Here is a 20,575-nt window from a genome sequence, read left to right on the forward strand (position 1 = left end):
GTTACAAAATGTCTGCCATATAAGCATAAGTGGTAGCGTACTTGTTGAAAGTCGACTACTGTTTGTTGTAGTTGTCAAATATACTCTTGAGGTTATGGAAATATGATGTCATTGTTATTGTCAGAGGATATGACAGCTACTACAACATAAGGATGTTTAACATATTACTGTTATGTGTAGACTCACCGCTTTGGACATTGTGGTTCTTTGCCTATACTATGCTTATTATTTATTTAGCCTGAAGGCTTCAAAGCCCACACCAGTAGAAATCCACTTTTTCGAGCTGAAAGACGATGGCCAGAGCTTACCCATGATGTTGCTCAACAATTTAAGTCAATAGTTATAATTTTTGTCAAGTATGATATATTTGGTCTTGAAGTGACAAATCTGAAGTGTGCACTTTGTGCAATTCCGTGTGAATGCGGTGTCTTGTCCTGTGATATGATATCCTAATTATTTTCAGCCTACATTTGTTTCATTTCAGGGTTTTATTTGAGTGTTACCATCCACCGGCATGGCATTGTTTATTAATCATGAAAAAAAGGAACCTGCACACTGCTCTTGCTAGTATTTGTCTTTTCATTCATGTTATTTAGCTTTTTGAATATTGTTTATTAATTAGAACAGCAGCAAAGTTATTCCTCTTTGCGACTGACATGATCCAAACAGCCTTGTGTCCACTTGGTTGCCTGAGACATGGAGCAAATTAAAATAGGGGGTGCTTTTTTATCATAAAATTATCATAATCCCATTGGATAATCAGTAAATTTTCACTTATTTTTTGTAAAAAATATATATCTGACCGTTTTATAAATGGTATAATTGCGTGATATGATTTAATTTTGCGATCCCGCTCCCCCCTGTCGCCCCAAGATAAATGGTTTTGACCACTAAAGTTTTGCTTCACTACATGCTCCACTGCTTTGATTGGTGTATGTTATAGTTACGTGTCATTTGTGGTGTGCATGATCATGATGCCAAAACTTTGGAGATAACAATAGATGACAAAGTCAAAACACAGCAGCAACAGATAACATTAGCTAGCTAGATAAGATTAGCAAGACAGCTATCTAGCTAGCTAGATAAGGTTAGCATGCTAGCTAGCTACGTCGACTACTGTCAGTGCCGTAATTACCACACCCAATTTCTGAATAAGTAGTCTTCGTCATTCGTCTGAGGTGAAACCTTAACGTGGATTTCCTCTCTAGGACAGGAAATGACGGTGAAATAGTGTCGGCATTTTCCTCTGGGAGGGTGGGGGGGGTGGGTGCTTTAAAGTTTATTTGTATTCAATGCTACCTTAATCTGTAGATAATTGTCACTAATTTGATTTAGATTTTTGACTAGATTTCATGAAAAAGCACTATATTAAATGTAAATCACGATGTTTAGTAGCTGAAAGTCTTTGGTTGTTTCCATATGAAACTGAATCATAGTATCAATAGATCACTCGAACACAAAGGACTAAACCAGGGGTGACAAACTCATTTTGCCTAGAGGTCGCATTCGATTTTCAATGAGATCTGGGGGGATGCACTGAAAATGTGTAACATTTCCTCTGCGTCACAATTTCCCCAAAATAATCCTCTATCCATCATTTTTTGAATTTTCTATGCTCCCTGATGGTCTATCTTTCATTTAGGTGATTATTAGCGAGCTGGATACAGTAAACAACATCTGTATGAATGTAGGTCCATTATTATTACTGCACAGTCTCTATTTTAGTCATTTGTAAGACCCTCAAGGACTAAACTATTGTTTCAGGGGTGATTGGAGCTTTTCTGAAGCTTCTCAGTTTGTGTGTGTGTGTGTGTGTGTGTGTGTGTGTGTGTGTGTGTGTGTGTGTGTGTGTGTGTGTGTGTGTGTGTGTGTGTGTGTGTGTGTGTGTGTGTGTGTGTGTGTGTGTGTGTGTGTGTGTGTGTGTGTTTGTGACTGTGTCTGTGAATGTGTGTGTGAAAGAGCGAGAGAGAGGCAAGACATGAGCTTGTCAACTCATATTTAACCTGTAACCTGATAACAACGAGAGGGAGAAAAAGGGGGGGCTTTTGTCTTGTGTCAAGCTCAAGTCCAACCCCTGCACTCCTTGGGAAATTTAGCTAGATATACTTCTGATATTTTTTTCCCCTCTCTCCTTGCTTGCGAGCATGTGCTCAGATTGAGAGTAAAGGAGGAAGGAGTGACTAAGTGAGAGGGAGGAGAGCAAGGAGAGAAAGAGAGAGAGTGGAGAGAGAGAAAGGGGGGATTAGCAATAGCCCGCAGCCAGACTTTCCCAATTTGTTGGTGCTGAGTGCTGCAGTGCGCTGTTCCAGATCTTGGGTGTTAGGGCTCACTATTTGGCCCTCATCGTGGTACTTGACCGTATAAAGAGACTTGAGACATTTTTATGCTCATTTTTCTGGCAAGGGGGAAGAGGAACGAAAAGCCAGAGCTATTAGCGTGGAGCCTTGTGAAGCCAGAAAAATACATACCTCTCTCTCTCTCACACACACCTCCACGATCTCTCCAGCCTCGGTAGGCAGTCTTTGGATTACCCCATCTAGTGTGCATGCCGACAAAGCAAGCCATTCTCTGCCTCTCTGCACACTGAAAGAAAGGACGATGCCGCACTAAACGTGGAAACAGCAAAAGAAGGAACGAGTGAAAGAGAGGGAGAGGGAGAGACAGTGAGAGAGGATGGCTACGGCTGTGTATCAGGTAAGAAGAACAGGCTGGTCCCACGCTCCTCTCGTTTGTGAGGAGAGCTCTTGTTTACCCGGTAGTTATGTCTGGAATTTGAGCTAGGTAGTCTCTGGTCTAGGTTGTGCAACTCCAGCGGTGAATGGAATATTAAACCCTGGCAGTGGCACACTGTGTTTGCTTGTTCTGTGTAAAGAAACAGCAAGTTCTAAGTGTTCTCAGATGTGTGTGTGTGTGTGTCTGTGTGTGTGACAGACAGACAGACAGACATAACGAGAATAATGAGACAGAATAAGAAGGGAACAGGAGTGTGTGCACTGTGCATGTGAAATAGAGGATCACCTTTCAGTTCACTACATGCACTTCCATGTGGTAGACAGTAGTTAGTTTATTAGTACCATCGTGTTATTGTCCATTTAGCATGCTTTGGGTGGTCCCGTGTTGTCAAACTGTTCAGAGCTTGTTCACAGGACATACAATGGCTTTTGCTTCCCCTTCACTGAGGGGTCTTTGTGTGTGTTTGTGTGTGTGTGTGTGTGTGTGTGTGTGTGTGTGTGTGTGTGTGTGTGTGTGTGTGTGTGTGTGTGTGTGTGTGTGTGTGTGTGTGTGCCTTCTTTGAGGGTGTGTGTTAGAGAAAATGAGGGGAAGTTGGAGAGTTGTGTGTGTATCTGACAGGAATGACAAATATGGCTGTAAGTGGCGGGCAATAGGTGTTCCCCTTGAGGGTTGTTTGTGTTTGTGCGTCTGGGTCTGCATGTGCTGCCGGCCCTGCCTCTCCCCTGTACCGTTATCTCTGCCTCTACTGTAGCTCACTCCCCTTTTGACTCAGAGGCTCCATATACGTAGTTGTGGGTCCATCCATATTATTAATAATACCTTATAATGCTTGTGAGGTGAGACATACTGCATGAAGTCATTTTCCTTAAATGTGTGTGTGTGTGTGTGTGTGTGTGTGTGTGTGTGTGTGTGTGTGTGTGTGTGTGTGTGTGTGTGTGTGTGTGTGTGTGTGTGTGTGTGTGTGTGTGTGTGTGTGTGTGTGTGTGTGTGAGAAATGTACGTGTCCACGCAGCATCCGACACTCTAGACCCTGACCCTGCTCCCTGACCAATAATAACCACAGTCAATCCATCTCAACCGTGAGAAATTAACAGCAGTTTGGGAATTTTTGGCTCTTATAGCAGATGCAATTGCATCCAATTTGCCTCAAATTGGGGGGGAAAGAGCAACAGCATAGGGAGAAAACTTAGAGAGTATTCATCAGTGAGTTTGGAGCTCGTGGGAAATGAGCAGTATTTGCTCTTAAAGACATCCCAGAGGTAATGTAGACAACCATTCTGTGTGTGTGTGTGTATTTGTGTTTGAGTGTGGCGCACCCGTGTTCATCAGTCTCCAAGTATCTCTCCTCCTCTTGCTTCTTCCCATTATTAGTCCAGTCCTGGACAGAATTCCTCCCCGCTTGCCTCAACATATCAGGAATTCCTTGCAATGTATGGCCAAGAGAAACGTAAACCAATATGGACCGTCTCACTAGAACATCGGGATGAAGCTTGTTTTGTGTGGGAATACAGTACCTATAGCATCCATTGGCAGGGAACCAGAGAGAGACTTTTGTCAGTTTTGTAGTAGAAGCATATTTATTTTCACATTCTGTCTGTTAGCTAAGTTTTGCTGCAGTGGAGTCTGCAGTCCACATCGGACACGCCATGATAGATGTCTCCATGCAACAAAATACTGTATCACCGAGCGAGCCAGGGAAACAGATGAATAGTAGAGTTGAGTTTTAGAGCGAGAGCGAGAGCGAGAGCGAGTGATGAAGGGGTGTGTGTGTGAGTTTTGAGTGTGAGAGAGAGTGTGTGTGTGTGTGTGTGTGTGAAAATGTCTCACATAATGTCCTATAACCACATAGACTGTATACTGAGATCCTGTAGAATGTAGAGCATTATTATTATTTGCGCTGCATGCCTCTAATTGTGATTTAAGAGCACTTTAGAATTCCAGGTCCACCATTTTACTCTGCCCCTAAAACATTTGAATGAGGATTTTGGCAGAGCAATGCTTTGTACTGTGTGTTAAGGAATGTTGTTTGATGACTGTCTGTTTAAAAATGTCCCATTATGGAACTTTGGGGCTTGTTGCATTTCGTGGATATTTATATTTTTAATTATTATATATATATTTTTTTATTTAACCTTTATTTAACTAGGCAAGTCAGTTAAGAACAAATTCTTATTTACAATAACAATAACGGCCTACCCCGGTCAAACCCGGATGATGCTGGGCCAATTGTGTGCCGCCCTACACACACACACACACACACACACACACACACACACACACACACACACACACACACACACACACACACACACACACACACACACACACACACACACACTGCAATCAGGGGAACAAGAGTTGATCATACAGGTGTAGGATCTTAATTTGATCGCCCTCTTGCTGGATAACTTTCCTGCAATGGACAGGACATTTTAAACTTGTAGTGTATTTGAGATTTTAAAAGGCTTCTAAAGCTTAGAATGTCCACTTTGAAATGAGATTCTCCGTCAGGAAAAATGTATCAACCCCTACAAAAATGTACATCAATTATAATCCACATAATAATTTACATAATAATTATTGTTGCTGCAGGATTATTTTCCTACTGTAGCAAACTGGCTCAAATTAAGATCCTACATCTGTAGACCCTCATTCCGTATCTGTAAAACGGGAACACCGTATCTTGTGCGGCACCACTTTGTTTACATTCCTGTTGTGTATTTTAGCAGCACCAGCTTCATTCCTCCTCCCCTCCCACACCGTGTTATTTTCCTCTTCCCAATTCACAACTGGACAAGGTGATATGATAAAAGGTGCTCTTTGATGGTAAACATAAGTACAGCTTCTGTGTGCGTGTTCAAGCGCGTGTAAGTGTACTGTGTGTGATGGCTAATCACGTCTGCCATCTATGTTTTGGTGCAGTCTGTGTGGGTGTGTTTCAATCCTTCTCAGGAAAGATAACGGTTCACCATTTTAATGTCTCTACAGAACATAGGGCTATTCTATTATCCACATTAGGTAAATCATCCAAAACATACGGTTTGTTATGATCTGGTAGAAGTTATGTATGAGTTATTTTTTTCTGGTCCTGTTTTAAACATGTTCCAGCACTTTAAAGTTATAAGCCAGATACACTGTAATTGGTTTACAGGGACAGTTTGACGAGAGACATCTCCAACAACTACCTGCTGTCACTAGTTGACACCTGGGCCCCACATAGTTACTGGTAGGGAATGTCTTTTTAACCCAGGGATCAGATTACAATCTAAGCCTCTATAACTCCTCACCCTTCCTTAAAGAGATTCAGAGACAGTCATGCCTGTCCATATGGAAGTCATGCATATCCCCATAGTGTCCCCTTAAATTAGTTCAACATGTGTTTCTCTCCAGGGACCAAAAGTACGAGATTCTCTGCATCATACGGGGAAACTCACATAGAAGGTGCTAACGTGCTAAAATGCTAGTTGTAGGGTTCCAAAGGTGAGAGCAAGCAAGGGCAACAACAGAGTCCGTTTTTTCTCCCCTGTGGCACGTAATTGATAAATGATTGTACAATCATTGATTGGCTAGGGGGAGACTGTTCTATGTTGCTGATTAGAAGGAAAGGACAAAGGAGAAGTAAACACATTGGCATGAGTTTGAGGCCTGAAGTCGATATTGTTCCAGAGAGAGACAAGAAACGACAGCACATCAGACAGTGTACGTCATCATATACTGTGCCCAGTTTATTGAAAAATAGAACCAGCCTCAGTATGCACTCCCATCAGATTCAACGCTGCTTTAACGTTGGCACACGTTATGCAGCAGACATTAGCACTGCACTAATACATGTGTCAACGGTTAATTGTTTACAGTCTGGCTTTTAGTGAGATGAATAAAATCTTTGAGGGCACAGGGCCATGTTTTCTGAAGGCCCCATATACTTGAAGAAGATCAGCTAATGTTACACATGGCTACTTTAAAGACTTTTGGTTCCTCTACGGTATTAATGTTGACCGAACCTAAATGGAGGTTTGTTAAGGAGATTGAGTGAAAACATCCTGTGTGTTGTTTTGGACATAGTGAATAGTTGTCCATTCAGTTGTCACCTTACAGAGGGTCAGAACATTTCGTGGCAAAGTAACCTTAAAGAAGGTCACGATAACTCATGACTAAGAGTTGCCAGTTAAACAGTGGAAAGCCAACTGTGACCAAAATATGCCCACTCAAGCGTCTATGAAAAGGTAATGAAAATGTTTTTTTTTTTTAAGTATAATAATGCTATGTTGTTCAAGAGAATGGTGTACTGTAACTAAAAAAAAAATCCATAGCGACCGTAATTGTGCAAATTAATATCATGCCATGTGTTATCTGGTGTGCTTTACAGGTGTGTGCTTTGGTAACACTTAAAAGGAGAGCAGGACTGAAGTCATCCTATTGCCATTGCCATTGTCATCATATGTTATGAAGAATGCCCAATGACTTGTAAAGTAACAAATTGTGCATAGCACAATATAAAACTGACCTTAGATCAGTGTCAGGGCTCAACCTCATCCTATTTCTATACTCTAGTCACACATGGTGCACAATGTGATCTAAAGGTCTCACGGTTCTCCACCAACAAAGTCCCATGCCAGCTCCTCAAGACTAAGGCCATTCAGAGCCCGTATAATACCCCTTAATGGGGAACACTGGGCCCAGACATTTAATAATAGCTGATTTCTCCAAAATGCCTCCATGCAATTAAGACGGCGGTCTCGCCTCGCATAACGGCTCTTTATTGACCAGTGGTTGCTGCTGGAAGGGAGTGAAGGAAAGGGATAAAAGAGGAGAACGAGACCCTGTTTCCGCTCCTCTGTTCGCAATCCCAGCCTTTGCCGCGGCCTGTAAGCTTGACAAGGGGGTTTACATTTGCGGCTGCGGGTAACATTGTCCCCGATGATTACAGTAAAATGGCAGCCCTGTCGGTTGCCAGTTCTGTCAGAATCAATGGCTCGCTGTATTTTGTCTCTTCAACCACATCCCACCACCGTAGTAGAACTGAGTCATCCACGGCCCTGTTTGACCCTCCTGGGACACCGTCAGTCAAATAGGGAGCCCGGTTTACATGACTACACCATTATGCTTATTGAAAGTGACTTCTCTGACGACCCCAGGGAGTAGAATAGAATACTATATAAGATCACATTCACGGTGGTTATGGCATTAACATTGTGTTTTGGTGTACAGTGATTGTTTTGAATCTATAGTTTACAACTCATAGTTTGCCCTCTACAAACCTATTGGAGTCTAGAGTAATTCAACACTGACAGAGGTTGAATGATGCCCATTCCCACATCAATAGTGATCAATAGAGATCCTACTGTACATTCAAGCGAACTAGTTACAAATGCAACTAAGCGACTAAAGGCCCTAATACTGATACTGATCATACTATGTTTATGACAGCTATGGGGGAGGTGCCCTGCTTATGATCCTGGTTTTGTTGTATGTACAACTAACTGATAGCAGTCCAGCTGTTATATCTAACAGAAAACCTGTGTTGTACCTGCTGCCTCCCACAGAAGAACGGAAGTGGCTTACTTCCGTGTTCCCCAGCATGGCTAGATAGTATAGACCAGAGGTAGGGAACTACACTGAACAAAAATATAAATGCAACATGTAAAGTGTTGGTCCGATGTTTCATGAGTTGAAAAGATCCCAGAAATGTTCTATGCGCACTAAAAGCTTATTTCTCTCATGTTTGTTTATATCCCTGTTTGTGAGCATTTCTCCTTTGCCAAGATAATCAATCCACCTGACAGCTGTGGCATATCAAGAAGCTGATTAAACAGCATGATCATTCCACAGGTGCACGTTGTGCTGGGGGCATAAAAAGGTCACTCCAAAATGTGCAGTTTTGTCACACAACACAATGCCACAGATGTCGCAAGTTTTGAGGGGGAGCGTGCAATTGGCATGCTGACTGCAGGATCGTCCACCAGAGCTGTTGCCAGAGAATGTTAATTATTAACAATGTTAATTCCTCTACCATTTCTCCACCAATGTCAATTTAGAGAATTTGGCAGTAAGTCCAAACGGCCTCTCAACCGCAGACCACATGTATGGCATCGTGTGGGCGAGCGGTTGGGTGATGTCAATGTTGTGAACAGAGTGCCCCATGGTGGCGGTGGGGTTATGGTATAGGCAGGCATAAGCTACGGACAATGAAAACATTTACATTTTATTGATGGCAATTTGAATGCACAGAGATACCATGACAAGATCCTGAGGCCCATTGTCTTGCCATGTTTGGAATGCTCTGGATCGATGTGTGCGACAGCGTGTTCCAGTTCCAATATCCAGCAACTTCGCACAGCTATTGAAGAGGAGTTGGACAACATTCCACAGGCCACAATCAACAGCCTGATCAACTCTAAATGAGACGGTGTCGTGCTGCATGAGGCAAATGGTGGTCACACCAGATACTGACTGGTTTTCTGATCCACGGCCCTACCTATTTTTTTCAAGGTATCTTTGACCATTAGATGCATATCTGTATTACCAGTCATGTGAAATCAATAGATTAGGGCCTAATGAATTTAATTCAATTGACTGATTTCCATATATGAACTGTAACTCAGTAAAATCTTTGAAATTGTTGCATGTTGCGTTTATATTTTTGTTCAGCAGCGGGACGATTTTTGTCTGGAGTGGATGGTCGAGGTGCCGGAACATAATTATAAAAAAATTAAGATGTATTTTAGGAGGCCAAAAAAAATCACTTGCCCGCATGTTGCCAATGCCCTGGTATAGACCCTTAGCCCCTCCATACATTATCACTTTCTTGCAAAGGCTAGAGAGGCTAGGTAGAAGGTAAGTACCCTCTTACTTTGTCCCTATCCCACCCATCATTATCATCAGCCAGCATGTGCATCCCCCACCCCTACTCCTCCCTAAACTCCAGACGACTCCCCGAACGCTATGTGAAATATTCTCTCCCTGGGAACCATGGGTGCGCGCCAGCAGTTGAGTGCGGAGAAGGGGGGCTGTGTTCCGCGTAACATCCCCTCCCATGAGGCCTCTCTCTCTCTCTCTCGCTCTCTCTTATCAGGCCCCCAGTCTCCCTGTGGAATGTTTATGGAATGCAGGCCCTAGCTGTTTCCACGGTTTCATCAGAAAGCCCTTGTGTTCTTGTTTGCTTTTTCTGCCTTGATTGATGGAAGGACTTTAGTATTGGAAAAAGGGCAGGAAACACCTTGCCAGGTCTGGATCCTTCCATGCTGCAAATATTCACCATCCAGACCAGCAGCAATAAAACCACAGGGCTGGTCATGCAGTCAGCATGGAGCAGTCAACTGATCTTCAACAGAGAAACTGGGGTTGACATAGACTCTTGCACTCACATTCGGCTGCGATATTATAGTCACAATTGGCAACAGTGTCATACAGTACAATGTTACGATTTACCTTACAGGAGCAGAAATGGTGACTTGTATAAAAAGTTCAATGACAGTATTTGTCTTTGGGTGTGCAAGCAGGTATGCTGTACATTGTGTTTGTGTGTGTGTGTGTGTGTGTGTGTGTGTGTGTGTGTGTGTGTGTGTGTGTGTGTGTGTGTGTGTGTGTGTGTGTGTGTGTGTGTGTGTGTGTGTGTGTGTGTGTGTGTGCGTGCGTGTGTGTGCGTGTGTGTGTGTGTGCGTGCGTGCGGTGCGTGCGTGCGTGCGTGCGTGCGTGCGTGCGTGCGTGCGTGCGTGCGTGCGTGCGTGCGTGTAGCATACATGTGTTTTCTCCAAACGGTCCATAAAGAGAACCACAAACAGAGACAGGCCCCACAAACGTTTACTGAAAAGTGGAACTCTTTCTATGTTCCCCAAATGGAAGAGTTTATTTGCTCTGCTCATTAACATTTCAATATTGGCTCTGGAATGAAACTGCGGTGATTAATGCTTATTTGAGCGAAGGTATGCAGTTGGCGTCCCAGAGATGTGTATGTACTGTATCAATATTGCTCTAATGGAGTCAATTATGGACATATTTATTTGCACATCAGCAATTCTGAGATTGTGTGCAAAACACATTGTGGTTATAAGGGAGTGTGTGAACAGTTTGTACTTATTCAGCATGTGTGTATGCACGCGTGTCTGTGTATGTGTCTGTGCATACAGTATGCATGTCGTGTGGCGCACCCATGTCTGTATGAGGGATAGAGAAAGACATAGACATCCACCCATCTATCTCACCAGAGACCTCAGACGCCACTGAGAGATAACTCATGTTTTGTGCCAGTTAGTCTGCTGTCGCCGTGTTTCTAAAACTAGACCCGGAGCATCAAACCAGCCCACCTGCCCGCGAAGGGGATTTCTGTATCCCCATAACTCTTCTCCACAAATGTGCTAAATGCCAGCCAGGCTGCCTGTCAGTGCTAGCCTGTCTCAGCCTGCCACAGCTCCCTGAGAGACAAAAGAACTGTTGCTTTCCAAGGCTTGACTAAGGCAGTTATAGTCAAATTGAGTTATAGTACTGTATGTCAGCTCAGGGTAACCAAGGGTGAGTAATCTAATGTTGCCATATCCCAATAGACTTAGACTTACACATATTATGATAAGCTACAACACGATACAATACATTGCAATTTTACAATAAAGTGTACTACAATGAAATGTGGTACGCATCTATCTATCGCATTTTACTTTCTTACATTTGATCATATGGACATTATGTTCTTCCATTGCTTGGTCATGTTCAAATAACTTGTGACTCTGATATTGTTTCATGGCAGGAATCCGCTATTACCCTCATACACAAATCAAATGTATTTATATAGCCATTCTTACATCAGCTGATATCTCAAAGTGCTGTACAGAAACCCAGCCTAAAACCCCAAACAGCAAGCAATGCAGGACTAGAAGCACGGTGGCTAGGAAAAACTCCCTAGAAAGGCCAAAACCTAGGAAGAAACCTAGAGAGGAACCAGGCTATGAGGGGTGGCCAGTCCTCTTCTGGCTGTGCCGGGTGGAGATTATAACAGAACATGGCCAAGATGTTCAAATGTTCATAAATGGCCAGCATGGTCAAATAATAATAATCACAGTAGTTGTCGAGGGTGCAGCAAGTCAGCACCTCAGGAGTAAATGTCAGTTGGCTTTTCATAGCCGATCATTAAGAGTATCTCTACCGCTCCTGCTGTCTCTAGAGAGTTGAAAACAGCAGGTCTGGGACAGGTAGCACGTTCGGTGAACAGGTCAGGGTTCCATAGACGCAGGCAGAACAGTTGAAACTGGAGCAGCAGCATGACCAGGTGGACTGGGGACAGCAAGGAGTCATCATGCCAGGTAGTCCTGAGGCATGGTCCTAGGGCTCAGGTCCTCCGAGAGAGAGAAAGAAAGAGAAAGAAAGAGAAAGAGAGAATTCGAGAGAGCATACTTAAATTCACACAGGACACCAGATAAGACAGGAGAAGTACTCCAGATATAACAGACTAACCCTATCCCCCCGACACATAAACTACTGCAGCATAAATACTGAAGGCTGAGACAGGAGGGGTCAGGAGACACTGTGGCCCCACCCGATGATACCCCCGGACAGGGCCAAACAGGCAGGATATAACCCCACCCACTTTGCCAAAGCACAGCCCCCACACCACTAGAGGGATATCTCAACCACCAATTTACCATCCTGAGACACAAGTCTCCCTCGTGATTGGAGATTAACCTTCACCTTCCCCTCTGTTATCTGTATTCTAAGCAATAACCAACCTTTTTAGCCTGGTCCCAGATCAGTTTGTGCTGTCTTGCCAACTCCTATGGTCACACATACAGATCTGTGAACAGGCTACCACTTTATTGCTCTCCTTGTTTCTGCCTCCCCTTTTCCCCTCTTTCACTGTCTCCATGGGGTTCTCAATGCTTGGCCATTTGCCAAACAATAAAAATATGGCAATGTGCAAGTCACCTCATTGGTAAATAAGACTTGATCCCACATGTCATCCTGAAGAGTCTGGAGGAAGTGTGACCTCACTGTGCAGTAACAAAAGAAACAAGGCATAGCTTCTCTCTGCCGTGTGACAGTAGTTCTGCCAAACAAAGATGGAGTGAGAATGAACAGGCGGCCCTGTTGAAGACGCAGCAGGCCTCTCCAGTCCTCGCCAGGGAGAATAAACATGGCAGGGATTTAGAGTGTGTCAAAGCCTGCTCTATTTCACACCCCTCTTTCACCCCTCTGCCATGTGCGCTCTCTGTCTGTCTGTCTGTCTGTCTGTCTGTCTGTCTGTCTGTCTGTCTGTCTGTCTGTCTGTCTGTCTGTCTGTCTGTCTGTCTGTCTGTCTGTCTGTCTGTCTGTCTGTCTGTCTGTCTCTCTCTGTCTCTCTCTCTGTCTGTCTGCCTGTCTCTGTCTCTGTCTCTCTGTATCTGTCTCTGTCTCTCTGTTTGTCTGCCCGTCTCTGTCTCTGTCTCTCTGTTTGTCTGCCCGTCTCTGTCTCTGTCTCTCTGTCTCTGTCTCTCTGTCTAACTCTCTCTCCCCCTCTCTCTCTCTGTCTCTCTCCCCCTCTCTCTCTCTCTAAGATGTTACTCACATCCATCCCCTCGCCTGGCCCTTCAGTGTTGCTAAATGTTTGTTTTTTAAATTATTATTTCACCTTTATTTAACCAGGTAGGCTAGTTGAGAACAAGTTCTCATTTACAACTGCGACCTGGCCAAGATAAAGCAAAGCAGTGCGACACAAACAACACAGAGTTACACATTGGATAAACAAACGTACAGTCAATAACACAATAGAAAAATCTATATACAGTGTGTGCAGATGTAGTAAGATTAGGGAGGTAAGGCAATAAATAGGCCATAGTGGCAAAATAATTACAATTTAGCAATTAAACACTGGAGTGATAGATGTGCAGACGATGAATGTGCAAGTAGAGATACTAGTGTGCAAAGGAGAAAAAAAATGTTTTAACAATATGGGGATGAGGTAGTTGGGTGGGCTATTTACAGATGGGCTGTGTACATGTGCAATGATCTGTGAGCTGCTCTGACAGCTGATGCTTAAATTTAGTGAGGGAGATATAAGTGATTTTTGCATTTCGTTCCAGTCATTGGCAGCAGAGAACTGGAAGGAAAGGCGGCCAAAGCAGGAGTTGGCTTTCAGGGAAAGCTGCTGGAGCGTGTGCTATGGGTGGGTGCTGCTATGGTGACCAGTGAGCTGAGATAAGGCAGAGCTTTACCTAGAAAAGACGTATAGATGACCTGGAGCCAGTGGGTTTGGCGACGAATATGAAGCGAGGCCCAGCCAACGAGAGCATACAGGACGCAGTGATGGGTAGTATATGGGGCTTTGGTGACAAAACGAATGGCACTGTGACAGACTACATACAATTGCTGAGTAGAGTGTTGGAGGCTATTCTGTAAATGACATCGCCGAAGTCAAGGATCGGTAGGATGGTCAGTTTTATGGGAGTATGTTTGGCAGCATGAGTGAAGGATGCTTTGTTGCGAAATAGGAAGCCGATTCTAACCAGACACCTAGGTATTTGTAGTTGTCCACATATTCTAAGTCAGAACCGTCCAGAGTATTGATGCTAGACGGGCGGGCAGGTGCGGGCAGCGGTCGGTTGAAGAGCATGTATTTCGTTTTATTGGCATTGAAGAGCAGTTGGAGGCCACAGAAGGAGTGTTGTATGGCATTGAAGCTCGTCTGGAGGTTTGTTAACACAGTGTCCAAAGAAGGGCCAGAAGTATACAGAATGGTGTCGTCTGCGTAGAGGTGGATCTGAGAATCACCCGCAGCAAGAGCGACATCATTGATGTATACGGAGAAAAGAGTCCCCCATAGAAACTGCCAGAGGTCCAGACAATTTGTTAACTTGGCTTTCGAAGACTTTAGAAAGGCAGGGTAGGATAGGATAGGATAGGTCTGTAACAGTTTGGGTCTAGAGTGTTTCCCCCTTTGATGAGTGGGATGACCGCGGCAGCTTTCCAATCTTTAGGGATCTCAGACGATACGAAAGAGAGGTTGAACAAACCGGTAATAGGGGTTGCAACAATTGCGACGGATAATTTTAGAAAGAGAGGGTCCAGATTGTCAAGCCCAGCTGATTTGTAGGGTTCCAGATTTTGCAGGTCTTTCAGAGCATCAGCTATCTGGATTTGGGTGAAGGAGAAATGGGGGAGGCTTGGGCAAGTTGCTGTGGGTGGTGCAGAGCTGTTGACAGGGGTAGGGGTAGCCAGGTGGAAAGCATGGCCATCCGTAGATAAATGCTTATTGAAATTCTCGATGATCGTAGTTTTATCGGTGGTGACAGTGTTTCCTAGCCTCAGTGCAGTGGGCAGCTGGAAGTAGGTACTCTTATTCTCCATGGACTTTACAGTGCCCCAGGACTTTTTGGAGTTTGTGCAACAGGATGCACATTTCTGTTTGAAAAAGCTAGCCTTTGCTTTCCTAACTGCCTGTGTATATTGGTTCCTAACTTCCCTGAAAAGTTGCACATTGCGGGGGCTATTGGATGCTAATGCAGTATGCCACAGGATGTTTTTGTGCTGGTCAAGGGCAGTCAAGTCTGGAGTGATCCAAGGGTATATCTGTTCTTAGTTCTACATTTTTTGAATGGGGCATGCTTATTTAAGATGGTGAGGAAAGCACATTTAAAGAATAACCAGGCATCCTCTACTGACGGAATGAGGTCAATATCCTTCCAGGATACCCGGACCAGGTTGATTAGAAAGGCCTGAAGTGTTTTAGGGAGTGTTTGACAATGATAAGGGGTGGTCGTTTGACCGAGAACCAATACACATGCAGGCAATGAGGCAGTGATTGCTGAGGTCCTGGTTGAAGACAGCAGCGGTGTATTTAGAGGGTAGGTTGGTCAGGATGAGGGTGCTCGTGTTTACGGATTTAGGGTTGTACCTGGTAGGTTCCTTGATAATTTGTGTGAGATTGAGGGCATCTAGCTTAGATTGTAGGACGGCCGGGGTGTTAAGCATATCCCAGTTTAGGTCACCTAACAGTACAAACTCTGAAGATAAATGGGGGGCAACTAATTCACATATGGTGTCCAGGGCCCAGTTGGGGGCTGAGGGGGGTCTATAACAAGCGGCAAGAGACTTATTTCTGGAAAGTTGGATTTTTAAAAGTAGAAGCTCAAACTGTTTGGGCACAGACCTGGATAGCATGACAGCACTCTGCAGGCTGTCTCTGCAGTAGATTGCAACTCCGCCCCTTTTGGCAGTTCTATCTTGGCGGAAAATGTTGTAGTTGGGGATGGAAATGTCTGAATTTTTGGTGGCCTTCCTAAGCCAGGATTCAGACACGACTAGGACATCAGGGTTGGTGGAGTGTGCTCAAGCAGTGAATAAAACAAACTTAGGGAGGAGGCTTCTGATGTTAACATGCATGAAACCAAGGCTTTTACGGTTACAGAAGTCAACAAATGATAGCGCCTGGGGAATAGAAGTGGACCTGGGGGCTACAGGGCCTGGGTTAACCTCTACATCCCCAGAGGAACAGAGGAGGAGTAGCATAAGAGTACTGCTAAAGGCTATAAGAACTGGTCGTCTAGTGCGTTGGGGACAGAGAATTAAAGGAGCAGATTTCTGGCCGTGGTAGAATAGATTCAGGGCATAATGTACAGGCAAGGGTATGGTAGGATATAAGTACAGTGGAGGTAAACCTAGGCTTTGAGTGACAATGAGAGAGGTTTTGTCTCTGGAGGCACCAGTTAAGGTAGGTGAGGTCTCCACATGTGTGGGGTGGGACAAAAGAGCTATGTAAGGCATTTTGAGCGGGACTGAGGCTTCTACAGTGAAATAAACAATAAGAACTAGCCAAGACAGCAGTAGACAAGGCATTTTGACTTTAGAGAGAGGCGTAAAGCAATCACAGGTGTTGATCAGGAGAGCTAAGACAACAACGGGTAAATGGCGATGAATGGGCAGAGCGGGTCAGTTAGGTACATACAGGACCTGAGTTTGAGCCGCAATAGGTGAGTCAGGGTGCCGTTTGGTAGTCACTACTACGCTAGGCGAGCAGGGGACACAGCGTTCAGAAAAGCTAGCGGGCCGGGGCTAGTAGATGGTTCTTCGCCGACATCGTAACAGAATAGCCTGTTGAGACCACATCGGGTGATCACGTCGGCAGTCCAGTCGTGATGGATCGGCAGGGCTCCGTGTCGACAATAAATGGTCCAGGCCTATTGGCAAAGGAGGTATTGTAGCCCTAGAATTAGCTGATATATGGGCCTAGCTCGAGGCTAGCTCAAGGCTAGCTGGTCTTGCTTCGGGACAGAGGCGTTAGCTAACAGTAGCCACTCATTTGCAGCTAGCTAGCTGCGATGATCCGGTGTAATGATCCAGAGCGGCAGGAATACGGTGATATGGTTGAGAGAACCAGTCCGATATGCTCTGGGTTGATATCGCGCTGTGCAAACTGGCAGGTGTTGTCCGAGCTAAGGCTGGCCAAGCTAAGGCTGGTTGGCTGGTGACCGAGAAAAAGGTGAAGACCGCTAGCCGTTGGCTAACAAAGACTAGAAGCTAGTTAGCTGGCTTGCTTCTGATGGAAGTTCCAGTAATAAGGAATAAAAATAGCAGATCCTTACTGCATTGGGTGACGCGGGTTGTAGGAAGTATATTTAGTTTGTAGATAGAAAGTGAGATTAAGATATATATGAAAAAGACTGGCTATTTACATATTGAGAAGGGAAACAATGTTATGTAGTCAGTGTGGGATGGATCAGAGCTTGGCAGTCAGCTGAAGATGTTCTACTTTTCACACTGAAAGAAAAAAGAGAAAGGAACGCATAGCTGTTCTGAAGGGGGAATGGGCACAGGCACATGGGCCAGCGATTCCACTTCATTCCTTTCTCTATTGTTTATACCCAATAAGTCCAAACTAACACAGAATCTTGCAAACTAAGATACCCCTGCTACGGAAAGCCCTCTGTTATTGGTTACGCCAAGTAAATTGAATTTGCACACTGAATATTTCTATGAGGAATTTCCAGATGCATGGATGTATTGGGTCTGAGTAAACATTAAAGCACTCAGGAGAGCTCTTGTGTTTATGCCAGTGCCAGAGGTTTGAAGGTTTGAGTGGTGCTATGCCCATTTTTGTCACTTTGGAAATACACCTGACCTACCACGATTGATTCATTACATTGTAATGGTAGCCTGGAGTGCACCAGCAGCTCACCTCTCACACTGCCACAATCAAACAATTTGTGAAGAGAATTATTGCTTTTTTTTCTCTTTCTTTGACCACTTGTGGCTGCAGGACTATCAACGCAAGCTAAGCCATGATCCCAAGCCATCAACCCAAACGGAGCAATACTAAACTGTTTTGTGAAATCAATAACCAGATAAGTCAAATTGATCATATTGCTGTATCTATTGTAGTTTATCTGTAGTAGCTCAACACAAGACAATGTTTGTACATCCTCCCCTGTAAGCAATGAAACGACTGTATATCCAGTACTGACAGAGCCATTTGCCATGGACTTTTGTCTGCGGGAAATGGACCTTGATTTAATGTTGTTAACACAAGCATGTACAGAATGCAACAACACAATTACCCTTTATTATATTACACTTGTTCGTACACTTCGATAGCATCAACACACGCTCATGGCTGTCCCTGCACCCATACACTGACAAAGGCTTTATGTTTTTCCCCCATGCTAACTAAAGTGGTCTGGAAACGTTTTGTCCCTCCTCTCCTTCCACCACTGTAAATGTAGTACTTGTATACTCCACTTGAATCTGTTACCCAGGTCCTTAAAGGCATTACAATGTCCTGATAGAAAGTAAGCAGAGAGAGAGAAAGAGAAAAGAAGGTAACTTTTTCGGCGGGGATCCCATATTTCCATCAAATAATTTATTGCGACCCCACCCCAAATCTAATGACACATCTTTAAAATTTGTCAATTTCGATTTTTACATCAACAAATAATCTCTTATCAAAATGAAAAGCAACCAATAAATACATTTACTCAAAATAATTGTCGAATTGCGTTTCCCCAAAACATTGTATATTGTCCCATACAATAATCTGTACTCTTAATAAAATGTAGTTATTTGTTTTTTGGGGCGACCCCACCTCGTTTCCCCCTTATTGTCACGACTTCCGCCGGAGTCGGTCCCTCTCCTTATTCGAGCGGAGTCGACGTCACCGGCCTTCTAGCCATCGCCGATCCACTTTTCATTTTCCCTTTGTTTTGACTTTGTTTTCTACACACCTGGTTTCAATGCCCCCATTACATGTTCATTATTTAACCCTCTGGTTTCCCCCATGTTTGTGTGCGTGTTTGTTCTATTGTTCAGGCTGTTACTGACGGCTGGTATTTTGTTGCCGGGTTTTCTTATTACGCCCGTTTATTTCGTGGTACCGGTATTTTTCCCGCACCGTTGTATTGTGTTTATACTGGTGTTATCTTGTATTAAATACCTTGTCCACGCATCTCAGCTCTCCTGCGCCTGACTCCGTTCACCAGTTACCCACAGCCTTGACACTTCTGGGGTCGCAACTGACTTTGAATAACCCTGCTCTACAGTATGACATATTTTTGAATAAATCATTATGAATGCAATTATATGTATTCACCTGTATTCACAAAGTCACCTGGAGGCTCACTGAGGCTCTCCTTCCATTCTCTATGCCACACCTTGCCATTCTCCACCTGCAAATCTGTTCACATTTCCAACTCTTCTTTACTAATTTCTCCCTCTGTTCTGCACTTACTTACTTCTAGTTTTCAGAGTGTCAGGGTAATATTTTCTCAGTGCGGTTACCCACGGTTTGACCTGCGGTGGGCCCAATGCTGTGTTCACCTGGTCCTTCTCTTAACAGTCTCTGTGCCTAGTCTTTGACCACCTGCCAGGCTACAGGATGCATGCTAAACTATGTGTTACAGTTGGCCTCTAAAGCCAAGAGTACAACTCAATGGAAATGGCTACCTAGGGTAGAATCTGAGTTATTATTTTATGGGTAGACCTGTTTCGTTCTTTCTCAATCTAGCCTACTGTGGGTTCTCATTATTGTGGCCAAGTAAGGAGCCCGAAGTGGTCAAAGATTACGCATTTACAATATTATTAGTCCAAATGTCGTCATCCCATTGGAATTCATGTCTCACGTCTGAAATGCCATCAGTTGGCTGTAGGGACTGTTTGAATAGGCCCACGTGCTTTAGGCTTTGTGTCAATTGTTCTACCTTTTTTTCTGCTCTTTTGTCGAACTTACTCACTAAATAAGTCTATGTCCCTCCGCCTCCAGCTGTGTTCAAATCCATTAAATTGCATTCATTTTATGCCTAGCTGTTGGTCGCTCCATGTTTAATAAATGTTTTGCTGAGGGCCATCATTGAACTTTGTTTGTCACACAGGAATTCATTGGGATTCATAGTGCATTGGTCTGCCTATCTGTAGCGGTGTGTGGTTAAAATCACTGGGGAAGCCAAGTCCCCCCCCCCCCCTGAAAAAAAGCCATAATACAACTTACACTGTGTTGTTTGCTCTATAACCTGTTAGTTCATATGCCTTGCCACTGTGATATATAGGCCTAAAGGCCGAGACAATAGGAAGACGGTTGCAGAATAAATTCAACCACACCTTTGTTTTATCACAAAACCGGATAGCAACCTCTGTCCGGTGAAGTCCACAACGCATATTGCATGTAAGACAGTTACATGACCTACAGCATGGTCAAGCAAGTTAATGTTTCCGTCATTTTCCGACCACTAAACAACTATTGATTTTGAACCACAGAGAGTTACCACAAGTTGCAAAGAAAAATGGACCTGCCTCCACTATTCAAGTACCATTTCAACTTCAACATTTCAACATCATCAAATCACTTCTGCTGAAAGATACCAAAACCAATTTAGTCTAATCAACATAACCTAAA

The 20,575-nt window shown here is 44.0% G+C and overlaps 1 protein-coding gene across 6 annotated transcripts in view; it reads left to right on the forward strand.

Moving 5' to 3' along the window:
• Positions 1-20,575, forward strand: part of tns1b (tensin 1b) — a 277,921-nt gene that overhangs the window by 144,633 nt on the left and 112,713 nt on the right. For 2 of the 6 annotated variants that reach the window (XM_071340789.1, XM_071340791.1), the window contains exon 1: positions 2,044-2,694. The exons of the other annotated variants lie outside the window; for them this stretch is intronic. In XM_071340789.1, coding sequence (XP_071196890.1) covers positions 2,674-2,694 — 21 coding nt within the window. In that variant the 5' untranslated portion in view covers positions 2,044-2,673. Of the gene's footprint in view, positions 1-2,043; positions 2,695-20,575 lie in introns of those variants that run through there. 6 annotated transcript variants of the gene reach the window in all.

This window comes from Salvelinus alpinus, chromosome 14 (genome assembly GCF_045679555.1).
Source record: "Salvelinus alpinus chromosome 14, SLU_Salpinus.1, whole genome shotgun sequence".
NCBI lineage: Eukaryota > Metazoa > Chordata > Actinopteri > Salmoniformes > Salmonidae > Salvelinus > Salvelinus alpinus.